Below are 25,435 nucleotides of genomic sequence, written 5' to 3' on the forward strand. Positions count from 1 at the left end.
TTTATATTTTTAACCGACTTATCGAAAAAGAGGAGGATACAAAATAAAAACCAAAAATTACCTTTATTACAGGCACTAAAAATAGTTGGATTCTACGGGAATGGATATTTAGAACATTCATCGTTCACACTGAAGAAACTAAATTCCACGGTGAGCTTTTCTTTCAGAACAATGCAGACAGAAGCGGTACTCCTTCTTTCTACGTTTGAAGGACAAGAGGAGCGAATAAATGTACGTAAGACACAGCCTTTTTTCCATACAATTTGTTTTCTGGTGACGCAATAAAGAAAACATTAAATTATTAATGATTGTTGTTTAAGAGTATTCAGTTGAATACAATAAAAAGTTAAATGTATACAAATATAGTACCAACGATTTTATTCAAGATTGCTAAATATAAAGGTATAGAGTATTTTTAATTGTGTGCCAGACAACCGGACTTATATTCACACTAACTGCAATCGTAATATCGTAACTCATTGTCGGTACTGTAATTGTTTTTAAATTTGTTAATATAACGGATAAATGATAGGGAAAATGCTGAAAAAATACGAAACGTTTTGTATTTAACTTACAAGCCTTCGTATTTTGAGTTCAATATTATTATTTCATAGTTATTCCATTCGTTCTTACAGAGAAATAGTTTTTACTCTGTATGTGTAATCAACGGACAAGTACAAGTACGGATGAATGCTGGAAGAGGAGAACTCGTTCTACAATCGAATGTCACTTTTAATGATGGAAGATACCACTCCGTAACAATTATTAAAAGTAAAAGGAACGTTGAGTTATGGATAGACGATGCTCTTCAGAATAAAGGTGTATTAGCATCAAGATCCGCCATTAAAGCTCCCGGAGTATACGGAGGATTGTTCTTCGGAGGATTGCCAGAACTTATTAACAATACCAAAATGATCGCTACTACCACTCCTTTATATGGCGCCATCAAGGATGCAATATTTGATGATGAGTAAGTAGAATGAATTTGTTTTCTAATATCTATTAATATTGCTAAATTTCTAACTATTAATCATGAAGTTATGAATTATGATAAATTATATTTTCCCAGAAAAAATGTTACTATCATTCGATTTGATGAAGTTATTAATTTTGAACACGCACTTATTGGCCGTCCTGGACCAAGCATGGGAAAAGATCCTCCAACTTATACACCGTCTGCATCTTTATCCACTCAACCTGAAGGATGTCTGAAAGTGCCGTATTATTCCTTGGAGCCTGGCGCTTTGAAATTCGGGGATAAGCCAAATAGTCACACTCAATTGTATTTAAATATTAAAAAATTCTGGGAGAAGAAATATGCAATAGAATTTGACTTTAGAACGTACTATCCGAACGGCTTGCTATTTATTACTCCTGTATGTAATAGTAACCAGATATTCTTTAACAATTTATAGACATCTTACTAAACATCATATTTATTAAAGTTTTCAACTTTAGACTTTTACTTCCAATCTATATCTTCAATACAAGTAACTCTTACACTTTGTGAGAAATTTATTACGACACATTTTTTCAAATTAAATTGAAGCTATATTCCTCTTACTTCCATTTTTTACATTAATTTGATATCATTTCAACAAAAGCATTACTTATAATCACTTAAGAGGACTGTAACTTTGATGAACGCTTTAGTAAATTTAATACTCGATAGATCAATGAATAAATATAGATTTTTTTTATTCTAAACAATTGTCACCATTAATAATTTAATTAATTGATAAAAACATGATCATTTAAATACACCCAACGATAGAATTATTAGAGAAAACCTAAATCCTCATTTTATTTCTCAGGGCATGAGACCAAAGTATTACCTTATGATTGTTGTACAAGATGGACAGTTGTTACTTTTGGTAAAAACCAGGAAAAAGAGAGAAAGCAGAAAAGAAATACTGTTCAAGACGCCCTTCAACGATGGCAACTGGCATCATGTTGTGATTAGTCATGATAGAAGGAAACTAACGTTGCTTGTAGATTCGCAAACGCCTAGCACGATTAAAGTGCCAAAAAATATTGGATTGGCTCCCATGATGTATATTGGAGGGCTTCCTGAGAGTGGAACACTTATTCCTGAGCAAGTAGTGGTTAAACTGGAGACACTAAAGGGATGTATCAGAGGGTTAAGAGTGAATGGAAACGTGTACGATATGGTTGGCTCCACGAGCAAAGCTTACCAAGTGGGCCAATGCTTTCCGAACGTTGAAAGTGGAGCCTACTTCCAAGATGAGGCGTACGCTATATACAGTAAGTTATACAAATGATCATATCTTTTGTCAAATTCGAATATTACCAAATATCGGAATTTAAGTAGATACTCTTAAGCAATTTTTTTTTTAAATATATAATTATGAAATATTACCCTCATTGTACCATGTAACTCGGCTAATTTTGCCCAGCAGTTTAGAACATTTTCAACTGTAGTGGCAGTCCTCTTTAGCATGCTAAAATGTACAAATTATAAGTAACTTTAATCTATAACATAAAAACGCTTCCTTTTTCAGAAAGAAATTTCGAATTAGGTGCAGTGTTGGAACTTCAGTTAGAATTTAGAACATCAGAATTATCAGGAGTATTACTTTCTATAACGGCACCAGGTAATTCGCCTTCGTTATCGTTGGAACTGAACGATGGTAAAATAGTTATGTCAGGCGATTTGGGATACAACAATCCGTTGTATGTAGAACAACGTTTTACTAGTCCATACACGATTTGTGACAATCGGTGGCACAGAATACAAGCGGTCTATAACGATGAACAATTGGCACTAAAAGTTGACGAGTTAGATCAAAAATATGGTCTTCCAATCAGTGTCAATTATCATATAATGGGTTCTACAGCCTTTGGACCTCTGTACATTGGTGGCTTGCCAGGTAAAAGAATATTTAATTATTTATCACTAATAATTGTTCTAATAGTTTAATAACAATTTTAAATCATGATGTTTATAATGTTCTAAAACAAAATGTCCTGTAAAATATTTTGTAAAGTATATTACTTTTATAGACTATATTATTTGAGAAAACTACAAAGCAATCTATGATTTTACCTTAACAATTTAAGTTAATATATGTATTAAAAATTTGTCAGTTCATTAATCTGTATTTCCATTGAATTGATTAACTTATATGTAAGCTGTCCAACACAATACGAGTTTACCTCCATCCTTATAAACACAAAATTAATAATCATATTGCAGCCTCTGCTCCCAAAGGAACGTTAATAACGAGGGATCACTTCAACGGATGTATAAGAAACGTAATGATAGGAGGAGAGAGACGCGATTGGACAGACATGGACGAGTTGCATAATATTCACTTGAGCTCCTGCCCAGTACAATGATAATCAGTACAATACGTGAACTCCTCCGAGTCGTTCAATTTAGTTCCAAAGACTGTTCAAAGGACACACAATGCTTGAAATGTTTCTGTGAACTGTTTTTAATGCAATTGCACACTGGGATCAAGTGCCATATCGTGATGGGAAATCTGTAATTGTTAAGACGTAAGACTAAACCAAGCCAAAAGATGCTAACATACGAACATATAAAATCTACATCTCTGTGTTTCTCAAACTTGTTTTTCTTTTCACGGTGCAAGATCGTTCTTTTGTAGCAACAGATTCTTGCAAAACTTGTGTAAGCAGTTTGCTGAAATGTTATTCGAGGTCTCGAAATATTTGACGCTAGTATTTATATTATCATTGAAAATCACATTTTTGTAAAAAAGAAATGCTATGAATGCAATGTAAAAAGATGAATTAATAGTTGCAACTAACTTGTACATACGACAAAGGCTTTCAATTAAAACTTTTATGCATTTTATTTTAACTGCATAAATTCTGTGCTCTTCATTAATTTGAGTAAAAACGTCATAAAGTACGCTATTATGTAAAGTAATTGAAAACTTTGTAACAAACGGACAAAAGATTTAATAAAGTTTGGGGAAGTGTAGTATACTAGAAAAATAACAATAATTTAAAAACTTATTTTGAAAACAATTTTATCTAATCTTTTATGATTCTAAATTAAGTGACATTGACTTGATGTACCACCAGTTACATTTTTTAGACAACACAGCAATTTAATTTATACAAAATTTGAAAAATATTACAATTATGTAATATGAATGGAATAATAATTTAAAATAGAAATAATTCATTGCTCTTCATATTGCCATTCCAATAGATATTTTAATAATAATAATAATAATAATAATAATAATAATAATAATATTTATAAAAATATTTTGAAGATCTTGTATTCTACATATATCTCTGCGTCATAATAAATCTTACGACGTACGACCTAGTACAAACTTGAAATAAAGGATTGTAAGAAGTTAACGTATAACTTACGAAGAAAATGTGAACAAAGTTAATGAAATTATTCGACACATATCTATAATATCAACAAGTGAAGCGTAATAGATAGTAAAAATGAATATTTATTCGTCATCAGAAATAATTTCTACGGCGTATATCACCCAGTAAATTTTCAAAACATAGTTTGAGAAACGACTTTAAAATCGTTAACAAATTATGGCACAAATTCGCGTCGAATTGTATCGTAAACTAAGTATAAAACAAATATTACGACATACATGTAAGTAGTAAGATCACTGCCATATAATTTAATTGTAACTCACTTGTAAGTCACAAAACATTGTACATCAGTATTTAAAACTATTTATTATCGTTAATGTAAGTGTAACAGCGATTTCGATCGAGAGCGTGCAAAGTGCATTAAATGCGCTCGATCAGAACCGCGTATTAAAAAGAAAAAGGACAAACGAAATGAAATTATTTTGTACTTTTGTAGTGGTAGTAAGGTATCGAGTTATAATATTTAAGACGATTGAAAGCGAACACGCGAGAAAGTCATACCTAGCGCCCTGTAAAGTGTCCTTAACGAATTAAGTCGTACGTGTAGGGAAGAAATGTTCTTCACAAGAATATTTTAATATTTATGTCTAGTATTTTTCTTATTCGTTGAATTGTAATATATTATACATACGCAGAAAAAATTAACAATGACGCCTTCGCTATTGTGTATAAAATATATAACAATGAGAAAGTATGGTCATCTAATTTTAACCTCTTCTGTACTCCAAAAGTTATATACATTAACATTACAGCCCATTAATACGAAGAAGACATACTTAGTTCCATATATTATATCATATATATATATTATCATTCGCAGAAGAATAAAAGTCTATTGCAAAGTGGGTTATTAAATTTTATTGATGACATTCGCTGCAAGATGCTAACAGTAAAATACGACCCAAATTTACTTGACGTACTCAATAAATATATATCATCGAGTGGTAGTTTCATTTATGCGTATATAAAAACATAATATTTACAGACATGGATAAATCGAACATGTATGATTTGACAAAGTTTCACTTTCCTTTTTTTTTCCTCGTGACAATAAAAATGAAGGATTGTTACATAAAAGGTAATAGTTTATTATTAGTAAGCGCGATTATTTATATACCATTCGTATCTCTGTTTTCGTTTCATTATTTATCCCGCCGGTGCCAGCTCACTAATAATATTCTCTGCTTTGAAAAATATAAATATCAAGCACAAGCAATCTTTCTTTCCAGCTACACTTTTACATCCTTTTCTTAAACATTTTCTTAACTTTTTTGTAGCTTTTTGTTCAATCCCGTATCCACGAGCCGATATTCTTGTTGACTTCTTAAGATTAGTGACTACATCGTTATCATAATTTTCATTCACTGTATTTCGTTTACGTCGTTATTATAGACTTACCGCGATTCGCGTCCACGTCTTACAATTCATCTTATGGCGTTTACTTCACGTTCAATATTGTCAAGTCGGACTATTTCAGGATTTGAAGCTCGCAAAAATTTCTCTATTCACCACATTTACGACGATACGCAGTAGATTTACAATAGACGAGAATAGAATAATGAATTTCTTTGAATACTATAAACGACGGATTTTTTAAATTTCTTCTTGTTTTTTTTTTTTAAGCCCCACGTACATGAGTTCGCCTCGTACTGGAGATTCTTAAAATCATTGGGACGATTGAACCAAGTTTATCGTTGCGAATTAAAAATATATTTTCCGCGATTAATCATGAAGAACATGAAATTCGATATGTTACGTAATTACTTAATAATAATCAATACGGTTGTGTTACGCCATTGCAGAATATAGGGGGTCTACTGTTAAAGTGAACCAATCTCCGTTTCTTTACTTCTATTTTTTTTTTTTCACTTTCAACATCATCGTTCGAAATTCCATGCACATGCCCGCCAAGTTAAAATACATATACAAAAATGAGACGATCAGAAAATGAATTAACCTTACAATATGCTAATATAACTTAAGCGACAAACGAACAAAACCGAAAAATGATATAGTGGAATAGACCCTCCATATTTCTGTACAAAAATGTATTTATCTCTATCTATTTCTATCCATTCGTTCTATTAGCATATTACGACAAACGAATTGCATATACGTTAAAAAGATCGAATCGTCAAGATGGAAGGTCAGTGCCAGTCCCACACGAAAGGCGGACATTAAAATTTATGGCACAATAAATAGTTCTTCCATTACATTATTATGCTAATTATTTATCATGTACAGTACGGACCGCATATTACATTCGCTTGAAATTGGACTGACACGTTCCATTAGGAGATGAGAACCATGTTAAAAGGAGCAATTTACACCTGAAAAGAAATCCATGTATGCTACTGACAAAACTCTCAAAGGGGACTAACCAACTTATTAAACTGGTTAAACTTTAGTTCACTTCGTTAAAATTTTCAATACATTAAAACGTTCATAAATAAATTGCTAATACACCTCCAGTCTTCTGAATCGAGAGGAACGCAGATATGTTGAATTAAAATCATAGTAGGCCTAGAAAATTCAAATAAACATTCAATCGGAAAACTATGTATAAAAGAAATTTTGTTGTCTTTAATACTTATTTATCAAGTCATTATCTGTTTCCCTCTTACAACATACAAAAACGATACAAGATTTCAAACGGTCTCGTACGTCATAAAAAATAAGTATGTAATGCGCGCAGGAAGTAGAACAATTCGATCGAAAATCTCACCAGTTCGTATCCGTTTTCGCACTCTTCAACAATTCTCACCAGTTACCAAGACCAATTACTTTTCCTCAGAGAACACCTTTAATTTTGGTACTGTTTGGTACAGTCCAATTCTTTCTTTTCAAATCCTTGTGAATCTATCTTATACCAATGCACACTTTACAGAACTCGCTTCAAAAATTCAAATCAACGCAGCATATTATAAATTATCACGTACGTACACAGTAAAGAAAGAAACATCCTCGCATAACATCAATTACATTCAGATTGATCTTAAGGCTGATTTGGTATTCTCTTTCACTAATCAAAATCAACTTATTTATATACATATCCACTTTTGTTCGTGAGCTGGTTCTTATACTTTTCAACGAACGAATTACACTACGCGAGATGAAAGTAAACTACAGGAAAAAATGTTAGGGATTGTTAGAATTCATTGAAGATATAAAACTGTTTAAAAAACATATGACTAAAAATTAACAATTTCAGAGATATTTAACCAAATACCTCTAGTAATGTTGATTTGTATTCATATTCCTCAACTGTTGGTTTGGAAGTTAACAATTCTTCTTAATACTTCTATTAGAACTACTGAGGGAAAGTGAGTTGAGCTTTGTTTCGTATACTTCAATTTTGTGTAAGTCCCTTAACTTCGAAAGTTCAACGGATCGATTAATTGTAAACTTGATAAATTTACTATCATTAACATAATATTATAAAATTCAACCTTACTTGCCAAATATAAACTACTCAACATATGTTTGTTATGACATTTTTCTATCTTTCACTGCGTTCCACCAATCCCTAGTGTTTCTACTTATAGTTTACTTGCACCCTCTCTATGCAGTTGCAACTGTCAACAGTTACAAATTCTGTGTAACGAGGAATCATTAATTAGCCTTCAATAGTGACAATGAGACACACAGCAGAATTTACAACGAAACAACGATTGAAAGAATTTGGATGAAACAATTTTGAGCTTTAAATCGTTTAATAAAAAATGTAGATCTTCTTACTGTACTACAGGTAAAAATTTAACACACGGCAAGCATTTTATTTGTTTACTGTTTTATCAAAATTAATTTTAAATACATACAAAAATCACGTTGAACATTCGAATCATTGTTGGCTCTATCAGAAACACGTTCAAATTAATGATCCTCCATTAACGTTTAGCGATCAATCAGTAAAAGACAATGGTACTACTGTAATAATAATTACGAGATTTTTAATTTACACGCAACGACGAAACGTGTGCGAATTACTTTATGCAATGTAAAGACGAAATTCGTTACGTGACATTCATGAAAGTCCTGCCTCTTTTAGCAAAAAAAAGAATATAAGAAATATAATACCTTTATATCAGTCACATCTTTCATTTACAACACAGTAGCTTACATGATTACAAGGCGGTTACACGTCGAAAGTTAGTCCGCAAAGATATTAGATACTGACAACAAACCATTCCTATGGTAGATATTGGTAATCTTACGACACAGTGATTGATGCTAACGTTAACTTAAAAGGGGAAAAAGACAAAAATAAAACAAAAATTAAAAGGAAACGTATGGTAACAATACTCCGTTCGATAATAGTGCGCAATCATACAAACGTTCGACGAGATTGCTCACATCTCCGAGTCAGCATCAATCATTTGTCCTTATAAAATTGACTAAGAACGCAACGTTTGCATTAATTTAATATGGGCCTGTATTAAAATAGTAACTATGAACAACAGAGGGCATAGTAGCATAATGTTAAGTGTGACACTTGTGTAAAACTATATGACGAGAGGCATGTCTTTCTTGTTCGGCAAATTCACTTTTTTTCCTTGCCAAAGACTATTATGTATTGTAAAGGCATCTATGGTTACAGTCAGATGCTTCGTATGAACTTGTGAAAAGCATTTTCCTCCCGAATTGTATCTGGGAAGAAATAAACATGTCATGTTGAAAACATTTGAGAGAGAAAAATTATCAGACTTAATAGCATGAATTTAAAATGTATTACTCCAAGGTGTCAAAGAACAAAGGTTCCAACATTTTATGGGTAATGTGATTAATTAATAATTTTATTTAAAAGAATTAAAAGCCTCTTTACTTTTTTTTTATTCTACTCAATAGAACAATCTAAAATCTCTTCTTTATAATGAATACTTAATAACCATTATTTTACGCTCAAAAGAAGCAACATTTTTTATCACTTTAAAACCCCGAAGATATGTTCAGAAAAAAGAATAATAAACTTACTTGAAAAATTTGTCGAACATTTTATCGTTGACTTGTTTCGGTCCAGTGCCATATAATTTCGATACTTCTTCTCTGTCAGGGCAGTACGAGTAGAGAGCCCGGAATTGGCAACCAGCGTCTCGAAATAAAATAAGAAAGTGCTTGCTTTCCGATCTTGCAATTTCATCCAAAACTCTTCTTTTTGCTTCTCTGTTTACTGTACCAGGAAATACACAATATTCTACAGCATTTAACATAATACCACGATTTGACTTGGTCGTAGGCTGTTTATACAATCTTGGACCTGTTGACAGAAGATATACATTTGATGTTTTAATTAATAGAGTATAAAACATCAAGAGCTGATATTCATGACATAGTGATATATTCTGTGTTTATTATTGGAAGTTAAATTTACTTACCGTTATAGTCCATCATTGAACTGGGTGTGCTACTGATGTCGCTGCTACCATCATCGAACACTCTTCTTTTCGTCATTAAACCAGGAGGTAAAGAGCCAGGGCCTGATGGAGAAGGTAAATGCCTCATGCTACCCATTCCCGGACTTGGTGCTCTCCTTGGTGGTGTTGCTCTGCCCAGACCGCTGTCCGTATCTGTGTATCGACACATCATACCGTCTTGATCACTACTCGAACCTGCGAACGCAAGCTCAGTATATGAAGATAGAAATAGGAAAAGAGTTCGAACATACGTGTCCAATAACGATTATGGACAGTACGACTTTCAGTGGTCAATCTTCTAACGTTTACCCATCCAAGCAAGAGGAATCCGAATTAAGAGTAACTTATTAATTACTAACGGTTAGTTCCTGATAAGACCGAGAGATATTAGTCACTTGTTAAACTTACGAAAGACCTTCAAGAATATCCATCTTCATAGCTTGCGTCCAATGCATAAACCATCATTTCAAAATATTTATAGAAAGTGTCGTACAAAACATAAGAACCAAGATTTTCTCATTCTATCTGTTATATCTATCGTATTATAAAACAGAGGAAGTTTCTTGTGATTCTAAAATGATCTAAGGAATCTATTTATCAGGAATTTCCGTAACGAAGTTTAACAATTTTTAACTGGTTCTATTTTTCTAAAATTTAGTAACACGCGACCAAGAACAATGGATAAATTCACTTTTAACAAAACATACGACTGCTAGTGATAATTTTGAGACCTGAAGGTGGGTTGCGCGAATATATCGAATGACGGCAACGATGATTGGTTTCGCACAAGCAAATGAATTGTACATTGTACCAAAATTATAATTAAATTATCTCAGAGATATCTCTGCAGATATATTCTTTAATTCTTTGAATTTTGGCAACGAATGTAGATTGCTAAACACTAATCATAATATTTCACACGATTCAAAGGAGTCATTTGTTTGCCATCATTCGTTATTTGTCAATATCAACGCACCTTTAGACAGGCAAATAAAGCACAGCAAATTCATCTAACAATCATACAATGCGTTAAATGTAATAGTACATGCAATAATGAAATAGGATTTTGAAATTGTATCAAAAAATATGATACGTTTATTGTTAGGATGATTTTGCTGTGTTACTTTTATGATTACACCTGGAAATAAAAACAGAGAGGAATGACAGAACAAATACATATTAACGTAAATGATAGGATAACCATATGATACAGGACCTAAATGTGAGTCAGAGTGAAAGGTTATTAAATGGAAACTGGAACCACCAACAATAATCTGAAAACACTGAATATATCGGTACCCAGAACCAGTGCTGTGCAACAATAAGCCCAACAAGCGTCAACTTAATTGTATCTACTGCAGCGAATGAGTTATCCTGTAAATGATGATCGAAATTCCATCTGCTCTTACAGGAACAATTCAAGATAATCTAGGTGTACATTACAACATTGGTAAAAGAAACATAATAGAGTAAGAAAAATTAATAATGTAATTAATTATCTAAGCATATATACAGTATAAATGTGGTAGACAGAATTTCGAAAATATATAAATAATGTGCTGTTTGTGTATGCGTGTATATATATTATATATATCACTGCCACCTGTGCTCCAATCTGCCACCATGCGACTACGTGTATGCTATAGCCTACAAAAAATTGGAACGGTGTACAGGACACGTAATATTGTTGCACGACAGAAGGGGGATAAACGTATTCCAAGTCACTGGTGCTTCTTACCACACAAATTCATCAAGGAATTAGACTTTCTCCCCTTAAAGTTTTGGTAACTCGGGTATTTAGGCCTGCCTCTAACCTGTTGCTGAGGCTCCTGCACATCTGCAATAATGCAATGTTTACCTTGTTACATTCCAAACGCTATGTACGATCAAAGATTAATAGTAGGGGATGCTTCAATCGTACGTCATTGCATCAGGGGCAGAGTCTAACTACGAGCCATGTCCGCTAGGAACATCAAAAACTCAAGGTAGCCGGTGCAGGTTGGTGCAGAAAAATGTTGCGTTCCAACTGAAAGATATCTACTATAAGGCGCTACTTAAAAATAAAGTAATACCCTCAAGTAACCTTACTTTGGGTATTTGGAGAATAATCAAACGCTAATGAAATATTCAATATCGTAAAGTTCATACGTAGCTGCCCATACCAGTGATACATCCTGCAACGAGTCTACTTTCATCAAGCCAAACGTTTAAGGAAGATGATATGGCATTCTTTTTGTGAATAATGATCAACCCACCTCTAGATGTCTTGTAGGAACCACGTCGACCAAGTTGATTCATGCTTCGACAAGGCGAGGATCCTCTACCATCGTCGGGTGAATCTACGGAAGATACTAAAATAGGGTACCTCTATTACAATCAGTTAGTTTCTCTCCAGGACGATACTAGATATTATCTTTAAGACATGTTATACTACGACATTACACTAAATGACAGATATTAAAAATAAATTCAAGCATGCAGAATTATACGAAGGGAAAAGTGCTATATAAAATTATTACTACGTTAAAAATGAATAATTCAATTTGTATGTCATCGAATATTTTTCAATCTGGATTGCACAGTAACATACTTGACATGGTATATTGCACTTTCTTCAATAAAGTTAAGACAATACGTTATAGCAAATCAATTCGTGAATGTCGTTTTAAACTTTATCGTTCACATATTAAGCAACAAGTATAAGCAAAAAATTTCAATTAGCATATTAATAACCATAGAAAAATAATTAAGGAACCTATTTTTATAACTCGTTCAACATTTCGTATGCATACTTATTATGCAGAAGCTAATTTACATATGCAGGGTGAATTGTCTGTAGACTGTAACCTAAAATATCTTTGTTGCTTTTATTACTGTGAGAAAATACTTAAGGAAATAGTACCTCATTTAATGAAGACAAATTCAATGAAGAAATCTTATTTTCCGAGATAGCAAGAATTCCGGGATAGCATTGACTTTATTTTTTTCTTTATGTATATAAAAAAAAATTGTTGTGGATATCATTTAAGTAATGAAAACTAAAAGTTAAAATTGATAAAAAAAAACGTCTTTTTTATTCTAAAGTATTCTAAAGCATTCTAAAGTAGAAGGTGGTCTTAGACATTTTCTCGTATCATCAAAAGCAACAGAAATAATTCAAGTTCCTTAGGCGATTCACTCTGTATATACACACGTATAGATGTATATGTGTGATGTTCCAGATACAAATGCGAGTCAGAGAATGTGTGTTGTGCATACCCCTGAGACTGCCGCCCCGATAAAGAGGGCCGGATCGTCGGTCATCAAAATGGGCAGCAGTAAGACTGTCCTGCGAGCCTCGGTAGTAGTCTCGCCTCATCGTCGGGGAGGTCAGCGACGCTACAGTAAGTGTGTTAGTGCAAAACAATGAGCTCAAACTTTCTTCGCTATTCTAGTTTATTCAAATAGATCTAGGAATATATCAAAATCAGCTGTGGCTTGTTAATGTCTTCGTTTTAAACAGCTGAAGGCATAAACTAGCATAGGTGAGAAAAATTGGAGCTTGTGAATTGTGATTGGGTGAGATTTCATTAAAGAAAAAAAGAAACAATTACAACAAAAGATCAGTATGAAAGAAACGGCATTACTAAAAAGAAAATAAAACTTTTCTGACTCGAACTTTGCCATGCAAAAATATGTATGCAATTACAATACAACATTGAGAAACTGACACTATTAGAATATTATAACAAAGGAGTACACTTGTTACAGTAGCAGTGGTGCTTGTTGTCTTGGAGAACCGTTTACGGCGTAGTGGAACGCTATATGTCACGTATGAACGTAATAGTGACTGTTTTAACACGAATAAGTTGTGCGAATTTTATGCAATTTTCTATAACTTTTTCACGATTAGTCTCCAAGAAACATTGATCATTGCGACGATCATTATTACACTACTAAACCATATCACATCCATCATCATACCTGTACTTAAATTAGAAGAAGAACCCTTTTTTCCACGACTAGGCGTCAGAGCCCCAGAATCCAATTCCGCCCCAGCATCCACATGAATTGTCTTGGGTCGTGGTCGGGTTGTTGCAGTCTTATTACGCAGTTTTGTTGGTTTTATTGCATTCAGAAGTTCTTTATCGATAACCTTGCCCTAAATACAGTAACGATATGTGACAGTTCATTTCATTAAAGTAAATATTATTGATAACTCAGACACAACACCCACTTCTCTCTCTGCTTCCTCTATCGCCTTCTTTACTTTATGTTGTTCTAAAATAGATGCTCTTCGTTGCCTTTCTTCTTCTTTTTTACGAGCTCTTTCCTCTGCTTTTAATTTCTCTTGTTCCCTACGCGCTTGTGCTTCTGCCTCTTTTCTCTCTTTCATTTCTTCTTGCTGCTGTCTTCTTTGTAACGATTGAAGCATTATACGTTCTTTCTTCCGCTCCATTTCGTCCAATGAATTCTACAAAAATGAAGTAAATGTACGTAATAAAAAGACCTTCCCATGCTGTTTAGAGCCTAAACTTACTGGATCAGGATTTGCAAGTTGATTTCCAATTATTAATCCAATTCCAGATTGGCGACTTTCTGCGCTGGTGTCACGTCGTTCTCTCTGCTTTTCTCTTTCTTCTTCTCTTTGTAACTCTCTATCTCTAATTTCTTGTCGTTGAAATTCCCTTTCATCTAGTTGACGTTGCTTTTCTCGATCTGAATCTCGTCGAATTTCTAGGAGCTTCTGTCTATCAGAAATAGCAGAAGGAGACTCAGAACGTACCGTAAAATCTTCGTTGTCAATATACGACGATGCTGTTCTTTCCTAAGAAAAATCATGATCAATTTAACTGTAATAATCAGATCAATTTTAAGATTTTAAAAATAATGTACGTTCTACTGTATTGACACTTACTACATAACCTTTACTTGGGATTTTCCAATTTATATTTACCTTCTTAGGAGATGTTCTCTTTACTCTGAGAGTCGGTTTTGGTTTCTTCGGCGCGTCGTTATCGAAACAAATGTAGAACCCTTTTTCACCAGCATCCGTTGGATCGAGAGGTGTAACCTCTGGAGTACCTGATGGAGATGGTGTGGCTTCTCTTAACGATGGATGAGGTTGAAATGAATTACGTGATATTGAAGGTCTAGTTGGCGATGGAATTCTATATGTACGGTTACCAGACGTGATGTGTAAACCTCTTATACCTTGCGAAAGTTCATCATCGTTTCCTTTAAATCGTAAGGACGAGTGAGGAAACAATAACACAAATACAATGGCATACATAAATAATATAAATACCATTGTTAACTGTGTAAGAAAAAATGTATTTACCAATAAATGATATATTTTGAGGTTTCATATCGTCGACGGGTGGAGCTGGAACAGGAGTATGTAACGCAGTAACTTGTCTCTTTTCGGTAGGACTGTCGCATTTAATTGGTATGTGATGTACTGTCGGCCTTTTTGGTTCGGGGCTTTCACTCATTAACTGACTTATTCGATGAACCTATATCAACATTTTAACATCCAATGAAAACAACAATACAATAACCCGCTATATTAATATTGTCTCTTCTGTTATATGAAAAAAGTAACAAATATTTTTTAATTAATAATAATAAATTCTATTTTGAAGAAGTAGTATCATACAATAAACACTATTTGTAAAACACACACATTGGTAAATTATACACAACAAACGAACCTCATAAGAGTAATCATATGAATTAGTGGTAGTAGCTGAATAAAATAAGTGCATATTGTTAATATTGCCGAATATGTCTTAAAAAATAGCAAGTAGTATCACGACGGGTATAAACGTTTAAACGTTGAAGCTCCAATACGAACAATGACTGCCATACTGAGTGTCAAGAGTATCTATAAATGTGCATTACATCACTAACTGGTTCCATGACTGCTGCTTACTTATATGCATGAAGTAATTTATTTAGTGCCCATGTGACCAAAAAACTACATAACATGCAATCTTAAAGTACAAACGTGAATTTGTTGCCAATTGTATTTAGTAAAAGAATGATATGTCTATTCTTATTTATATTTCTTCCACAGGTTTGTTCTCATTTATATTTTTCAACAATATTTCTAATATACTAATTAAACAAAACTTTGACAAATTACTATTTAAACATTCAAAAAGATTTATCAAAAAATGTCAAACGCGCGATACCTAATTTTATTATCACATTACTTCTACCAATATCAAATATTTAGCATTTACTTATTAAATTAATGTTAACGACTATAATATAAAGTGATTAACGAAAGTATGGTACTCACCGCATTACGATGTTGTGGACTAGCAGAAGACGGTGGTGTTTGATTAAAGATAGATGAAGATGTTGGATATGTAGACCCAGGATGACTCATTTGATTATTACAAAGACTATGATCTCCACCATTGAGGTACCTTGGTTCTTGAGAAGTATCATGTAAAACAAATCCTTTTTGTTGAGGTGGATGTGTTCCCCAATTCCGTGTGTCTTGAAATAAGCGCATATCTTGATGATAAACTACAAATTATGCAATTCGGATGTGTTAAGAAGAATGAATATTTATGTTGACAAATATATTTTCTAAAACGTAGAATATTTACCAAATTTTATTTAATTATAATTAAAATTAATTAAATTATGTATTCAATTTTAATTTAAAAGAATGTATGACAGATGCATACCTGATGGTGGAGAATTATATCGCGAATCTACTTGTTGTTGATAACCCACTGCGGCCATTTCATTTGCTAAGCTTTGCGTAGAAGGTGGTTGACCCCACATTCGTCTTTGTAACTGTGGTTGATCGTGTAAATAAAACTGTGATTGTTGAGAATCTTGTAGTTTTGGGGTTATCGGATTTATGGGTGTTATTCCATAACTCTAAATAATGTAAAAAAAAAAGTAAAAATTACAAAGTAATAAAATAAATATAAATTATAATATGACTAAAAAAGAATGTACGCACTTGCATATGTTGCTGACTAAGACTCTGTAACTGTTGCAATTGATGCTGCATTTGTTGTTGGTGGTGGGTCATTAAATGTTGCTGCTGTATCTGATTTTGCTGATTTGCTAAGCGTTGTATATCAGCTTGTATTTCACTAAGACTGCTATTCATCCTGTAAAAGGATGTTATGAATGTCTGTTCAAAGGAACCCAAGAAGCTAAACGTTTATACAACTGTTTCGCGAGGCAAAAGTAAATGCTCACTGTGATATAGACTGATGATATTGGTCAAGATCCATATTTTCAATGTCTGGGGTACGTCTTGTTTCAATAAATGGTGCATTACCATCGTGCTCCAACCATTTATGTTCAACGTCCCGAACATCCTCACTAATTTCCTATAGTCATCAATACAAGTATGACAAATTATTTACAAAATTGAACACAGAATTTTCATTGATATTATTGATATGATGTACATCTACAGGCAAGTTTAATTATACGTTGTGTATCTCGTTCACTACATCTATTAATAATTTAGTATAAATGACACCATGCCTTAAATACATATATTATATGAGCACGTAAAATTTCTCACATACAATATTGTTATATTCTTTATGAATATGTCTGCAAATATATGTACTGAAAATGTATTATTTACCTGTAGATATACAATTACATGTCGATAAAGGAACAAGTTTAATGTGTGAGAAATAATAGAATAGTATCATAGATAATTATCTGATTTTAAGCTCCCCTATGCTTGATGACATAGTGACCTAAAATTTACAAAGAATCTATAAGTCTTGTATTTATAAATTTGTGTAATCAACATTATTTATAAATTTCAAAATTGGATAAGAAAAATTGTAGATATTAAGATTGCCTTTCTGCATGATTTTAAATGAAATAACAGGTAAAAGTACAATCACCACAGATCAATCGCTACAATGAACTACTCAGGTAGAAATATACATATAACAAGTCAATCCATTGCAAAGTATTCATTCATATAGTACATAGACACAAATGCCAATATAAGAGTTGTTTTGTTGTTAATGTTTTGTGCTAGAGCATATTTAGAATACAAGAGAAAAATACCATCACCATAAACAGATAATAGTGAACAAAATTTAAAACACATTTTTATTTCTGTCCAGGGAGTGTTTAGTACTGTACCATGCATTCCGAGGACGACATTTTTACAAACTTCATCGTAATGAGAGTAGAAGTTACTCAAAGACCACAGAATGCATTGGGACTGTTTCGTTTTCCTCTATGGCTAAATGTAAGCGACAACAAGCGAAATAATCATTCGTTGTTAGAAACTGAATTATGATTGTCCACTAATAAAAACTTATGTAAAGCACATCTTCTATCTTACTTGCAGCGTATTACAGCGTATTATCATTGCTTTTGAAATATCTCGTATACTAATAATTAAAAGAAAGTATTGAAAACCTTTCACTGTATTCGTTTACGCTATAAACAGCAAAGGTACAAACAAAAGTAAATGTCTGGAAGCCATATTAAAAGCATGTATGTAAATCGCTAGACAAATCAGCGAATCGGCAAGTTTTTCTCAAAATGTTCATCTACAGGAACGCTATTGAATGATATCGTACCTTGAGCGAGAAGGGTCTCTGTGGTTTTTCTTGAAAGGGTTGTTGGGGTACGGGGGTCGTCTCGGAAACACTTGACGGGGTCTCCCCCGAAGATCCGGAGGTTACAGGAGTGGGGGGACCGATTTCGGCCGGACTGTCCCCCCCAGACGTTGATGAAGAGGGAGATTTAACCTTACCCTGCAACCAGCCCAAGCACCGTGCCTTGTTAAGTACTTTGGAGTCCGCATATGCCGAGTCCAATATGTCACCAACCACCACACCATGGTCGGAGTGTCTCCACAGCCAAGTTATACGTTACATTCAAGCGCTAAATGCCAAAGCCAATTCAACTTGCAAATACTTCATTGCCAATGGCTTGTATTCACTATTGCACCAATGTTGCTTTCTCAACATGTGAAAGAGATCTCATTAGTGCATAATAATTTTGACTAGAGTGAAAGAGAGCATAACCTCCATTTAACAATTTGAAAGTTTCCCAAACGGGGACTACAGTACATTTATTTGTTATATTCTAGGTTCTTTTGTGCGAATAACGATCTGACTACCAGGTATACCTGTTATGGTTTTAGCTAATTGTAAGTTTAAGAGTGTGTATTTTCTTCTAATTAGCACTTGATAAGTAAATTTGAATGTAACTTCTCCCCTGAAAAGTTGCCAATAAGTAAGTAGTCAAACATGCATACCGTCACCAGATTAATTACATTGTTTTTTCTTTAACATATGTACATTCAGACACGTATTCACGTAGAGAATTTCTATGTGAAAACATGTAAAGCAAAAAAAAGAGAATGGCATTCAAGAAGTTAATAGCCTATTTTATTATACAAATCGTACTGCCTACATATAAATTTTGTAATTCTTTGGTAACATAATGTTATCATGTCAGCATGCACTTACCATTAAGTACAGCTGAAAGGCGAGAAAGAAAGACGTATTTCAATAATATTGCTGGCAATAAAAATTATCTGCGTTAACCATGATAGGCATCGACATTATGTCGCATTTGCAACTACACACAAATTCATTACTTGATAAAACTAATGATATGTAGAAGTAGATGTTACAGAAATGAATAAATATTGAAAAAATATGCTGCGTTTTTACCTGAAATAAAAAATTATTATTCTAAGCTCACTTGCACACTACTTGAAAATAATGAAATGTAGTAAAACAGCCAGATACGAAATTAAACGAAGCATAAACGCAAATGTGGAATAAATATTGAGTTGCTTGAAAATTTTAACAAATTGTATTGCAGAAGAAAAAGAAACTGCTTGGTGTCCGACACACGTTATAATTATGCATTGCTCTATACTAAACACCCGTGGCTAAATTTCAAGTATCTCATGGCTGTATTCAATGTTCTGTTTCATTTTATGAAATCTAATAGATTGTATCGTCTTTCCTTGCCTTCATATAAAAAAAAAAAAAATTTCAATTTTATCAAATGTAATCCTCTTCAACAAAGGAAACAAATCATTAAAATGGCCATGGAAATGATCTGGCTGAAAGACGCTTATGAGGTTCGAAATGGGAAATGCGAGTTTTAAGGGAATTACTCGTTTTACCTTTGTAACAGCTTGCAAGAATGCAGCTTTCCCCACTTTCTGGCGCTGTTTCGACATAACAACCTCCATTCTCCTCTTCTCATTTTCTATGTGACGACGTTTCTCTTCCAGCTTCAATCTAATATTATTCAGTTGTGAGGCCATAATCGTGTTACCACCGTTTTCATCTGCTCGCATGAATTTCATTCGGCTCATCAGTTTCAGAGCGTCGCCATAAACAGCACGCTTCCTTAAATAAGACATACGTACCAGCAGAATGTTGTTCCGCTTGCTGGGATTGCTGGTTACTTTGCTGCTGCCATGTCGTCGTATTAGGTAAGGTAGCGAACGTAGTTTTCTTTTCCCCGTTTCCATTGCCATTGGTTTGACCGTGTTTCTTGTTCGAAAGGTTCGATTTCGTAGTAATATCCTCGGACTCGGTATAGTTCAGGTTAATGCTACTCTTTTCCGAGCTTTGCCTGTTCAAGTTCGCGAAGCTTGCTAATTTGGACGTGTTGTCCCCTTCCGAATTATCGTTTTCACTGGAATGTAAAATTTGCTTGAGCGCGACGTTGTCCAAGCTAGAATTCGAAGCTTGCCTTCTCAATCTTGGGGGCTCGTCATTTCCATAACCGTTGTCTGCGAGTATGTGTTGCACGCCACTACCGTACACATCCTGAACGCTAGATCTCGCAGGCAACGTAGGCTCGGTCGTACTTCGTTTGCCTATATGAGCTCCAACTTCCTTGTCCGGATTTCTACCGAAGTTGTGTAAATTATCCTGCACAAAAAGTTTCCTATCTCAGTCGACCGTTTTACAATTAAGTTGGCTATGCAAACAGTTTGCACGCTGCTCACCTGAGACCCGCCAAAGTTTTCAATCGTCAACTGAGAGTCGTCCGAAACACTGTTACGTCGAGATCGACGACCAGCGTAAGAACTTCTCCTCTGGTCTTCCCAGTTGCTCGGCCGACCAGCGGCATCTGCTCTAGCTAGCGATTTCTCGTCTGCTACAGAGCTCAACGTAGGAATGCCTTTGCCACGATGGACTACAAAACTTTCTTCGCTCCCAGCTCGTCTGTAAACGGAGAAAAAGTTAGGAAAGCAGCAAACATCAATGGGATAGAATCGAAAAAGAATTGCAGAAATCGTTTAGTACTCGAATTCGTTAGGTGCCATATTGTTGTTTTTTTTTTTTTCAAAATTAGTATTTATTTTCTGACTATCGTATTTAAAAAAATACTTTATAAGCAGAGAAAATAATTTCTTCGTTAGCTCTACATTTTTAATCCGATTCTCACTTTTTAACTTGAACGTAGATTCTATTTAAAGTAATTGAAAATCATAAATAACTGTTTGTTAAAACGTACCTGTCATCGTGCGAATAATTCTCGGCAGTTTGTTGCAACGACTGCGACTTCTTCACAGAGGGGGATGACGACGCTTTCGCAACTAGAAAATAATTCGATGCTGAATCGATTGTTTATGTATGCATCTAGAAAAACTAGTACCAATATCTAAATCAATTATCATTTGTATGTGAGAGAATGGAGACTCGGAAGGACTTTATAGTCGGTGAGGAATATATTTACATAGCGCGATACACGCTGAACGAAACTTGCATGCGAAATTTCTACGACTGGCACGGAAATATGTAAATTTGAAAACATACTTTGCGATGAAAAATGTATGACTATCATTCGTCACCGAGCCATAGAAACTTCGATACACGCAAACTTCTGGACAGAAATTTATGAGAAAATAGAAGCTCGTGTTATCGTACACCCGTAAAATACACACCCGTCTGATGGGGGTAAATGTTAATTACTGCTACAAACTAATGTCTAGCGTCTCTAACCGTCATGGTGATGTCTCATAAATCGGTAACCCATCGAAAATGGAAAGAAAAAAAAAAGAAGAGGATAAAGGATCACTGAAGAGTCACAAAACACGAAACACGCAATAACGTAGACAATGTACGCTGCAAAACAAGTATACTAACTCAATATGGAGTGGATATATTAATGAATCGTCCAGACTTCACCCTGCATCACTGAATGATACAAGACAATAGACAACATGCAAAACAGAAATGAGCCAAAAATCAACGTCAATGCAAGCAGCAACCAAACGGCCAAAAAGTAAAGTGTATCGCAAAAATGTGGAGGTTTGCATGCAGTCCAACTTGGAAGGCCGCTATATGTGTGATGGTGTTCGGTATTATGCAAATAATATCGTTAGTAAGAAGCAGTGCGCCTACTTATACGTCTGCGTTTTGTTGCACAGTTAATCTAAACATCGGGCCACGTTTTAAATGCAGAACGCATGTTTTATCGAAAGAACAAGTATCTTTTGCGGTGATTCGCTTCGTTGTTCCTGCGTTGAAACGTTTTCTTTCTTTTTTTTTTCAACTTGTTCAGTTTAATATCCTATTTAAAACGTGTTTGCAAATACATGTGAATAACGATAACAATTAATTTGGTGAACAAAATTATTGACAGTGTTCCATCTAAATGTCACGATGAAATTTGAAGATTCACCCTTGCGTTCGCAAAAACTTGTTTCACCCAAACGATTGATTAGATATTCTTCAGTGTTCGCAATTTACAGGATTACACAGATTTTTTTCAAGGGAAATCACACCGAAGGATAGTCTAACTTTCGTCTAAAACATTTTTTTGTAGACGCAAAAGATGCCTTGTAATTATGCGACGAATTTTTTCAAGAAGATTAAAATAATAATCGAGAACACTTTGCCACTGTCAAAACCGTTATGAAATCAGTTATTGATAAAAAAATTAATAGTACTGGATATACATGTACGAAACTTAATTTTAAACATAACTCTCAAAGTCTATGGATGGTAAATTTAAGTATGAATTAATTTAAATGCAAACTCAGAATATCTAATTTACTTTCAAATAATACAAAGTCCTTAATACCATTCATCAACTGCTACACTTCCTAATGCGCTAAAGTACTGGATCATTGAACGTGATTAAAATTTGATTACGCTTCGATATCGAAACACTTTCAAAGCTTTTATGAATAACTGATACCATTCAGCGGTACTACAATAAACAATATCATCACTTCAAACAGGGAGCATCGCGTTAACAAACGTTTGCTCCGACATAAAACTTCGTAATCCACTAACGTGACATCGCGTTATCAACAGAATCTTTGTTGAAACGAAAAACTGAAGAAGAATATCCCACGTATACGCGGTGCCATCTTAGTGAAATTGATCAAAGGAAAGTAAAAATGCGTCGCATTCAAAATGCAGTAATCTAAGAAAAAAGAAAAAAAGAAGAAGAAAATAAAAGGAAAGGAATGTAAAACGAGAAGAAACGAAAAGAAACAAAAAAAAAAGAGAAAAAAAGACATCTAGAAACAACAAACTTGAGAGGTTTCTGGATCCCTCGGAAGACCTGAATATACTTTTTCTTTGGTTTTTAAACGACATGTCAATCTGCGAAATTCACGCGTTTCACAAGAGAAGACCACCTAGTTTCATGATTTGGTTGTTTGGTAACGTGTGGGTACCTGTGAAGCCTGGCGCGGATACGGAGAGGTTGCTTCTCAGATCAGGTATCGGAGCTATAGACTGTGGCAGACTTCTTTTATGAGCTACGCCATGACTATTGCGCGGGCAGGCTGCACCCGTCACCGCACCGTATTCGTTCATTGGCAACCGGAAGTTGACGAAAGAAGAAGGCGAGGATAGCGTTGTTGTCAAGCATCAAGAAGGTTACGCCATAGAAATATATGGAAATATTACAGTTTTACATTAAGTGATATATACGTGGGGAATCGTCGCTCTTTCGTTGTTCTTCATTCTTAATAACTCTCTAATCTGTTACAATGTTCGACTTAATTAAAGAAACAGATGCGTTTTATTAGTCGCTGCTAAGGACCTGGATCTCGAGACTGGGAAACGAGTGTGTGTACTGACACTGATAAAAAGCGTGATAACGTTCCAACTGCGGGCAATGTTCCCTTCTTTGGTTCGATTCCACAATAAATAACGAGACAGACGAAATTCGTTCGACTCGAACACACGAGAAGCCTAGGACGTTCCTTGCACGGAGATACGTTGCCCGCAACAGAAACGGAATTCCATGGAAATAAAGTATAATAAAAATAAATTATAGAACGGGTAAGTCCAATACAGAATGTACGCAGCCTTCACCAATCACATTAATCCAATGCGAACATTCATGAACGCTTCCTGATGAAAGGGTGCGTTCATAGTGTCGAACAAATATTTCCTATTAATCGAGAAAATGTCGTTGAGACGTTTAATCATTTTCGTACCATCTAGGAATTGCATCGCCCTCTCCTCGCCGGGGTAACGTACGCACTTTGCAGGATGAATTTCCAATACGTTGTACATGTCCGCCAGAAAAACAACTAAATTTTGCTTCATGGACCTGGTCAGAGGAAAAAGTTTGTTAGATACAGTATCGTGATCTAAAGTGGCTACGCGCGAATACATTTCATTCAAATTTAACGAATTTTTATATACAAATTAAGGAAATCACTTATTGTTGATTCACTTGGTCAATTCACTTATTGTTGATTGTGGAATCACTTATGATTTTATATTTCTCTCTTCATGCGTTATGCATGTCTGACTAGAATAATTACTGAAACAAGAATTCTATAATTCTGAACATTTAAATGTAAACCTCTTGGCATGTTTTTATAAATACTCCATATTAGCCCCCCAACTGATGAGACAAGGTAAAAATAAATGATTATCACTGAACACGAGAAACGGGAAGATTTATGAGATCCAATTGCTTGGTGTCTCTTACCCTCTCATGTACGTCACGTCCTCGGGTTGCATGTGAAAAATGGAATACGGTAAACATCTGTTACAAAACGCGTGAACCAACGACAGATTGTGCAGGGCGTCCGCTACCGACGGTCTCTTCGACACACGGATGTCCATCCAGTTCAGTTCCCCTGGGCAATAATATGCCACGACCGCGGCTAAACCGACGCCATCGCAGAGCGATTGGAAGTCCTTGGCAGCGGGCAGCTCTGGCAGTCGCGTTTTATCCCCAGCACCCTCTTCCGTTTGGATTTTTGCGATCAACGCGTGCGACGCATGGCTTATCCAAAGAAGAAGACCCCTTTCGTGATCCCCTGGGACATCCACATCAGCCTGAGGATCGAATCGTCGAATCGCTGAGACGACGCGGTCCCCGGTCACCACTTCTTTCGCATACAGGACCATCAGGCCCTCTATCACAGCCATATGCGCAGACTGCAAAATAACATTCGATTACCGGATACGGCTAAAATACGCCACTTTACAAATTGTTTAGACCATCAAATTAACACTAAACCTACCACGGCCGGTCAAATGACCGCTTTCAAACTTTTGTATACAGTTCTTATACAGGGTGTCCCAAAACTCGGGGAGGAGCCGGAAATGGGGGGTAGCTGAGACGATTCTGAACAACAATTTCCTTTGCAAAAATGTCGGATG

At 34.6% G+C, this 25,435-nt stretch overlaps 2 protein-coding genes across 27 annotated transcripts in view; one reads left to right on the forward strand and one right to left on the reverse strand.

Moving 5' to 3' along the window:
* Positions 1–5,029, forward strand: part of LOC128876682 (laminin subunit alpha-1-like) — a 68,352-nt gene extending 63,323 nt beyond the window's left edge. For all 4 annotated transcript variants that reach the window (XM_054123236.1, XM_054123261.1, XM_054123245.1 and 1 more), the window contains exons 26-31: positions 73–231; positions 636–970; positions 1,070–1,376; positions 1,815–2,265; positions 2,523–2,891; positions 3,218–5,029. In XM_054123236.1, coding sequence (XP_053979211.1) covers positions 73–231; positions 636–970; positions 1,070–1,376; positions 1,815–2,265; positions 2,523–2,891; positions 3,218–3,360 — 1,764 coding nt within the window. In that variant the 3' untranslated portion in view covers positions 3,361–5,029. The remainder of the gene's footprint in view (positions 1–72; positions 232–635; positions 971–1,069; positions 1,377–1,814; positions 2,266–2,522; positions 2,892–3,217) is intronic.
* A 309-nt stretch (positions 5,030–5,338) lies between these two features.
* LOC128876715 (patronin) overlaps positions 5,339–25,435 on the reverse strand; it is an 86,070-nt gene continuing 65,973 nt past the window's right edge. For 4 of the 23 annotated variants that reach the window (XM_054123365.1, XM_054123291.1, XM_054123355.1 and 1 more), the window contains 23 exons: positions 24,756–25,210; positions 24,253–24,368; positions 23,482–23,592; positions 21,306–21,387; positions 20,794–21,013; positions 20,206–20,716; positions 19,957–20,123; positions 18,389–18,565; positions 17,025–17,158; positions 16,780–16,933; positions 16,496–16,694; positions 16,099–16,331; positions 15,133–15,307; positions 14,749–15,029; positions 14,332–14,619; positions 14,029–14,265; positions 13,776–13,953; positions 13,071–13,190; positions 12,068–12,163; positions 11,551–11,649; positions 9,774–10,007; positions 9,373–9,655; positions 5,339–9,048 (listed from right to left, as the gene is read on the reverse strand). In XM_054123365.1, coding sequence (XP_053979340.1) covers positions 8,904–9,048; positions 9,373–9,655; positions 9,774–10,007; positions 11,551–11,649; positions 12,068–12,163; positions 13,071–13,190; positions 13,776–13,953; positions 14,029–14,265; positions 14,332–14,619; positions 14,749–15,029; positions 15,133–15,307; positions 16,099–16,331; positions 16,496–16,694; positions 16,780–16,933; positions 17,025–17,158; positions 18,389–18,565; positions 19,957–20,123; positions 20,206–20,716; positions 20,794–21,013; positions 21,306–21,387; positions 23,482–23,592; positions 24,253–24,368; positions 24,756–25,210 — 4,695 coding nt within the window. In that variant the 3' untranslated portion in view covers positions 5,339–8,903. The remainder of the gene's footprint in view (positions 9,049–9,372; positions 9,656–9,773; positions 10,008–11,550; positions 11,650–12,067; positions 12,164–13,070; positions 13,191–13,775; positions 13,954–14,028; positions 14,266–14,331; positions 14,620–14,748; positions 15,030–15,132; positions 15,308–16,098; positions 16,332–16,495; positions 16,695–16,779; positions 16,934–17,024; positions 17,159–18,388; positions 18,566–19,956; positions 20,124–20,205; positions 20,717–20,793; positions 21,014–21,305; positions 21,388–23,481; positions 23,593–24,252; positions 24,369–24,755; positions 25,211–25,435) is intronic. The other 19 variants (XM_054123308.1, XM_054123299.1, XM_054123318.1 and 16 more) reach the window with 19 other exon arrangements.

Source organism: Hylaeus volcanicus, chromosome 1, assembly GCF_026283585.1.
Source record: "Hylaeus volcanicus isolate JK05 chromosome 1, UHH_iyHylVolc1.0_haploid, whole genome shotgun sequence".
Lineage (NCBI taxonomy): Eukaryota > Metazoa > Arthropoda > Insecta > Hymenoptera > Colletidae > Hylaeus > Hylaeus volcanicus.